Genomic DNA, 6,677 nt, shown 5'->3' with positions numbered 1-6,677 from the left:
AAGATTGGGGAGTAGAGGAAAGACTAGCCTATGCTGTGCGTATGTTCGATTTCAAACTAGTGTCGCGATAGACTTTGAGTAGGCTACACGTTCCTCACAATGGAGCAGTAACGACCTGCTCTCAAACGTTTGAATGCCTCTGAGTGGAAGAGTGTTGCTGTGGTCCCATACGGACTAGCAAACTGGTGCTACCTAAGATTCCAAAGGACCATTAATAGGTTACAGTTCTATCTACAGGTTCCAAGCAGAGTGTGGTCATGAAAACACTAATAATTGGAATTGGTGGGTGAGTACGCTTTCTTGTCCTAGGAAATGTTAAACATAAAGTTAATGTGACTAGTGGTTGTATGTCTTTCTCCAACACCACCCCCCTAAGCCTAGCCTAGGTCATATCACACGTGATTCCAGGTCATGCATTTGCAAAACAAAAACCGTTTTAGACTAGCCTAATCTAATCTTGTGCAAAAACAAGAGGTAGGATACTTAAATCATTCTTTATTAAATATAGTTTTGATCACTATCATCATCATTATTTTGATCATTATTTATAGTCATAATGTTAATGAATAACTGAGACCGATATATAGATTGTTGCAATGTTAAGGGTTTGCGTGTTTGTTTTTTTTAACCTGGTCAGATCGATCTAGAGGGTCCTGCATGTTTAGATGTAACTGTCAGTGGTGGGCATTTAGGACTATGGACTAAGGTCACCAATACTCAATTCACTACCCTGTTAATCTCACAGCAGCCTATAAAATCAGAGGTTGCTTGTGTCATTCAATGAATGGTTGTGTGTAGGCATATGTTTTGGAGATCAATAAACCTTTGTGAATTTACAGCAGTAATCTATAGATGAATGTTGTTTAATCTGGCCAGCTCTTTTTCTAGGATGACTAACGGAGGGAAGAGCACTCTAAGCAAAGCATTGCAGAAGCGACTGCCCAACAGTTGCATCATATCCCAGGACACATTCTTTAAGGTATAGACACATACACACACTCATACAATTCTGCACACAACATACTTATGCACATATACAGACTCAGAACAACACCTAAAACATTATACACACTGTGGTGTCTGTCTGCAGGACGACAGTTTGGTTCCTGTGGATAGCCATGGATTCAAGCAGTATGACCGTAGGACTCTCTTTAGGATGATTTGTCTCTTCTATCCATTCAATAAAGTTCAGAGTTCACCCATTTGCTTAAAGCAAGGTTTTAAATTGGTGCTTGAAGAAGGGTTGGGCAAGTCATCAGGAAAATCTACCAATATTGTCATTTTTAATGTCTGACCAAAATCAGCATTATATTAGCATTATATTATTTGCATGTTATATTACCCAGCCATATGAAGAGGATGTGATAATTGTTTGTGTGTTTTTATGAGACTTGGATGTGAAATGTTCCGTTGTGGCCAATTGTATAGACAAGTGATCTAATCTAATCTAATCTCTGTGTGTGCAGTGTTGTCAGCACTACATATGGACAGGATGATGGAGGAGGTAGAGACCTGGCAGGACGACCCGAGGGCCTTCAAGGTGTCTCATAATGGTGTTGTCCAGCTGCTCTCTGAAGGAGTTGACCAGGTTTATGTGCTCATCATCGAGGGCTTCCTCATCTTCAACTACAGGCAAGTGGAGCAACAGTCCAGTTCTCCACTCTCTCCCTACTCTCCACTTCTGCTCTCTCTCCCACTCTTCCTTTGTCTCCTCAAACCAGTGGCAACACTTCTCTTTGAGTTAGCTTTTCTTCAATATTTGCTTTTCTTGTCTTTCACCGTTCACACTTGTGGTACCATGTTGTGACATGTCACAAAGCAGATTTAATTACATGCTAGGCTTGTTGGTGAGAGTGGATTGATTACTTTGTTTGATTGACAGGCCTTTGAATGAATTGATGAACAAGAAATACTTTCTGCAGATCCCCTATGAGACTTGCAAGCAGAGACGGAGGTAATTGAAGGTATAGTCTCCATTTCTCTCTCTCTCCAAAATCTCCTCCTCTGTGTAACCTTCGTCACTCTCTTCCCCTTCACCGAAAGCTCAAGGGTTTACACCCCTCCAGACCCTCCGGGCTACTTTGATGGACATGTGTGGCCAATGTATCTGAAGAACCGAAAAGAAATGGAGGAGATGGTTACAGACCTTGGTGAGTGTGTGATTGTATGTATATGTGTCCTTTGCTGTGTCTAGGGCACTGTGCTATGATGTTGAATATGTTTATGTTTATATTTATATTGGTTCTTAGTAGATGCTTTGAAGAGACCAAAACTATCTCTATAATGAAGAACATTAGGTAAATCAAATGAGAGATTTGAATTTAATTCTGGCTAGAAGGACGGAAGTCAATGAAGAGTAACTAACACAAGCAAGAATACCAGAAAACAGTGCATTGCAATTAGTCCAGTTAGGATAGAACCATGGCACAATAAGTTGTGTGGTATATTGTGGATGAGGTCTGAGAATCCAGATATTGTATAGAATAAACCGACATGATTTTGAGACTAAGGCTACATGCTCAGAGAAATTTAGTCGGTAATCAATTGTGACAACCAAGTCAGGTGCCGCTTTAACAGGGGTCAGTAAAGATGAGCCAAGCTGGATGCCAATCTGTTGTGGAATAGCTGTATTAGCTAGGAATCCCAGAAGCTTCGTTTTGAAGAGATTAAGCTGAAGGTGTCGATTTTTCATCCAGTCTGAAATTTCCATTAGGCATGCAGAAAGCCAAGTAGGAGTTGTCATCCAGTAGGAAAGACAGGTGAAGTTGAGCATCTTCCACATAAATCTGTAGGAGTGAATGATCTCACCTAAGGAAGTGGTGTAAATGGAAAATAGAAGTGGCCCAAGTACTGATCCTTGTTGTACACCTGTGATGAAGCCATGAGACTTTGATACCTGCCCTTACCAAGACACACTGAATGAACGTCCTTTGAGGTAGGATGCAAATCAATTAAGAGCCATGGCTGCAGATAAGCTAAGAAAAACCGATGACTGAGCAAGGGCTTTAGCTGCTTTCAATGGTTCAATGTATATGTATGTTTATGTGAAGATTTACATTAATGTGATTTATATGAAGATGCCATGCTTTTTAATGCCAGTCCTCTTGTACTCCTGAACACTACTGATCTCCCCGGTTTCTCAGTGAGTTTGATGTGTGTCCTAGTCCTTCTAGATGGCCTGACAGAGAGAGACAAGCTGCTGTCCAGTGTGCTTGAGGATGTCACAGCAGACATAGAAGCTCTCAGGTGAGCCCTTTAAGGATTAATGGGTTAGACAGCAGCAGCAGACCTTCACTGTGTCAGATGCTATAGCAAGTCAGGGGTGTTCATGTGAGTAGGGACCTACAGTTACAGTAAATATTTGGACAGTGACAATTTTTGTAAGTATTTGGACAATTTGTGCAAGAGGCACACACATCCCAAATGTTAAGCTGGACTCCAAAAGACTTAGATGAATATGAGTAAAGATCTGCACACTAAGACCTCCAATAGATGAAATGGTTTATTCACCACAACTGATGGAACATTTCGGGCCACATTGCCCTTCCTCAAACCATTTAAGTATTTGGACAATGACACAATTTTTGTAATTTTGCCCCTGTACACTACCAGAATGTATCTGAAAACAGTATGATCATGAACTCTTGTTCCTTTTCTTTCCATTTTGCAGACAGGGATGACGGGAACCTACCAGCTTAGTAAACTGGGCTTCCTGAGACTTCTGCCTGGCTGAAGGGTCTGATGCTCCACAGAGATCACCTTCATGCATCAGATCACTACGGGTGTCAAACTTGCGTTCAACAGTGATTTTCTGAGGACAGAACCATATTCATCCCTCATGAAAGTTACTTTTGTGATAACCTAACACAAATGAGAGATGCAGCAATGGCTAATTTAATATGATGTAAGTGTAATATAGGTGTAATGACGTGTCCTATAGTATAGGAAACTAACTGATCATACATTTGGTGAGGATTGGAAAGGAGGATTGATGCTGAGGGTTTGCCACACTGGAGAAAGATTGTTGATATGTGAACAACAGACAATAGATCTCTCTCTTTAGTGCACTACAGGTTTTTGAGTGTGAAGTAATAGCACCTGTTTCAGATTGGCTGCCTGCAATAGTGTTGTGTGAGTGGATGCACACTCTGTGTTTGTTTTCAGTGTACACAGCCAGGGCTGTGCAGGAAAACTGGGGTTTTTGTAAGTGCGCACGCAGAAAGGACAGCAGATCGTGAGGAGATATTTGCTGAATGTGACAAAAAGTATATTCGTGTAGAAGTAGCTTACTATTCCTTTAACACTGACCAAATGTTCTGCCTTAAATTAATGTGCATTACATTAGCATTAATTTCAGTCACTGACTTCTCACCTATTCAGTTTGAACCCAACATATCTCCATTTCCTGGTCAGTGCAATTTCTCTCTGTAAAATTGTGCAGTCTGCTTGGAGAGTTTTAGCGTTTCATGAATTTGATATTTTGATTAATTTGTTGCAGTATGTCCTGTACAATCTAGTATGTTTGGTATTCTGTACACAATAAACATATTAATTTTATAAATAAAATGACCTCTGAATTTGAATATCAGTTGACCCTTCTCCACTCTCTCCCTACTCTCCACTTTTGCTCTCTCTCCCACTCTTCCTTTGTCTCCTCAAACCAGTGGCAACACTTCTCTTTGAGTTAGCTTTTCTTCAGTATTTGCTTTTCTTGTCTTTCATCGTTGACACTAGTGTTCCAGTGATGGACGCATTGGTACCATGTTGTGCACATGTTGTAGCACATTTCATTACATGCAAGGCTTCTTGGTGAGAGTGGATTGATTACTTTGTTTGATTGACGGGCCTTTCAATGAATTAATGAACAAGAGATACAAAATAACAAGAATGTGAATATCTATTAGTTTTATTGTGATTGGTAAATTATTATCCTTGATTAGGAGGTATGAGAAGCATCAGTACTGGTTACAGCAGCACCCAAAGCATGTTTTGAGTGATAGAACAATGTGCTTGGATTCCATTTCTTCTGCCCCCTTGAGAAAATCTGTTGAATTTCTCAGATTAACCCTCCCATTTCTGTCATATTTCACCTTCTTTTTTAGAAATCTGTTTCATTGCAAAATTCTTACCATTTTTTCTTTGTTAGTTTTTCTTTATCTTCCAGCTAAGAGAAGTGGATATTGTATGGACTGGACTTTCACTAGGCTATTAACTGACAATGGGTTACCATCAAAAACATACACTATAGCCTGAAAACACTTACCCCAATAATGTTCGAATGACTCAATAAAAAACCTAAGGACATTTATCCTGCAGAGGAGTTGCTGCTTACATCTCGTGAGTCTTCAGCTGTGCTTCATATGCACATAATTCACTATAGACCAGGTTTTTCTTGGTCAGTGGCGTAATGCTTTTTAGATAGTGTGAGATGGCGATTTTTAGATAATGCACCAAGACCACACTGTAGCTTGTTAACTGCCACACTCCTGAGCGTATCGTTTAATAAAAGAGACGTGCATGGCGAAAAACAGTGTAAAATCGGAAGAAGCTTTGCGTTGGAATAAAAATACGGTTTGCGCCGGGTTTTGCGTCACGAAAATAGGGCCCCTAGTCTGGAACACCATAGTAAAATGTAAGCGAAGTAGGAAGTAATATTATGAATCTCTGATCAATGTGATTGGTAAGGCTGGACCAATGATTTCAAAGTTAGTGCCTGTCGCGATGCAAGTTTTGTAAACGTTTCCCAATCGAGAGTTACCAGACTCTATTCACTTTGTGAATAAGTTTGGATTTTTCCAGGCTAGGGTGATATGACCTGTATGGATCAATTCCTTTTCTTTTCCACCTTGTCTGTCTGAAAGAAGTAGCTGACCTGTATGGCGAGAGTCTGCATTTGGTAGCTGTATGAAAGGGTCTGACGTGCATTCATGAATGGTATGAATTGGGACCCTTACAAATACAGAGGGTAAAATTATATAAAATGTGTTAATGTGGGTTGCACATTAGGTAATTTCAATCATAAATATTTTCTATTAGTGTTTCTGTGATCTGATCAGTAATAAAAAGAAAACAGTACATTGTGATTGAGTGATAAATAAGATAAGCAACTGCATCACCTACAACTGTGAAAGTGAACACTATAAAGCATAGTTATTCTGTATTGTCACATCATGACAAACTGAATACATGAAGCTTAATTTAATACAAATGAGTGTAAATGTTTAATTTAAACTGAATATCCCCTATTTAAATACAATGACAGTGTCACAAACAATATAAATACTGTTACTTACATTATGATTCTTAAAACGTATGCATTTGAAACAAGCAGTGACAGTGATTGACTCTTTCTTCTCAGCTTACTATGACAAAATAAAGACAAAGTGACTTTCAAGTTAAATACAATGTAGCATATAATGATAAAACTTATTCTATACTGAGGTTGAGAGCACAAAACGTTCTATCATGTAAGGCCCTAGGCCCATACAGACTTGTCACACAGAGAATCAAGATGCGCTCTTGGCATGCATGTGAGTCTTTCAGTGAAATCTGCAAACTGGTGACACTGTTATAACATGCAATGAAAAAGAAGGACTTTGCTGCCAAGATGCTCTGCATCATTGATTAATTTCTTGTAGAAAAATGTAGAAATGTGGATTTGTAGTAAAAGTAGAACT

General features: G+C 39.3%; 1 protein-coding gene across 2 annotated transcripts; it reads left to right on the top strand.

Annotated features, from left to right (window-relative positions):
• Positions 1–4,551, top strand: nmrk1 (nicotinamide riboside kinase 1). 2 transcript variants are annotated; one of them, XM_076269567.1, is made up of 8 exons: positions 1–282; positions 889–979; positions 1,091–1,139; positions 1,467–1,632; positions 1,883–1,954; positions 2,044–2,150; positions 3,165–3,246; positions 3,671–4,551. In XM_076269567.1, the coding sequence occupies exons 2-8, from the start codon at positions 890–892 to the stop codon at positions 3,678–3,680; spliced, it is 576 nt and encodes a 191-aa protein (XP_076125682.1). In that variant the 5' UTR covers positions 1–282; position 889; the 3' UTR covers positions 3,681–4,551. The 2 variants fall into 2 exon arrangements, with proteins under 2 accessions (XP_076125682.1, XP_076125681.1); XM_076269566.1 differs by having other exon boundaries at positions 1–286.
• The last annotated feature ends 2,126 nt before the right edge of the window (positions 4,552–6,677 follow it).

This window comes from Alosa pseudoharengus, unplaced genomic scaffold (assembly GCF_046254945.1).
Source record: "Alosa pseudoharengus isolate Yale_2024_CS ecotype anadromous, Long Island Sound unplaced genomic scaffold, YU_APseudo_1.1 YU_APseudo_1.1_scf_6, whole genome shotgun sequence".
Lineage (NCBI taxonomy): Eukaryota > Metazoa > Chordata > Actinopteri > Clupeiformes > Clupeidae > Alosa > Alosa pseudoharengus.
This window is presented reverse-complemented; position numbering and strand designations above follow the sequence as displayed.

What these genes read in the sequence shown, in the direction of transcription:
- nmrk1 (XM_076269566.1), top strand. Translation starts at nt 258, where the DNA reads ATGAAAACACTAATAATTGGAATTGGTGG. An exon ending in CCCAGGACACATTCTTTAAG is followed by an intron (nt 980 to 1,090) that starts GTATAGACACAT and finishes GTCTGTCTGCAG; the next exon opens with GACGACAGTTTGGTTCCTGT. An exon ending in ACTTGCAAGCAGAGACGGAG is followed by an intron (nt 1,955 to 2,043) that starts GTAATTGAAGGT and finishes CTTCACCGAAAG; the next exon opens with CTCAAGGGTTTACACCCCTC.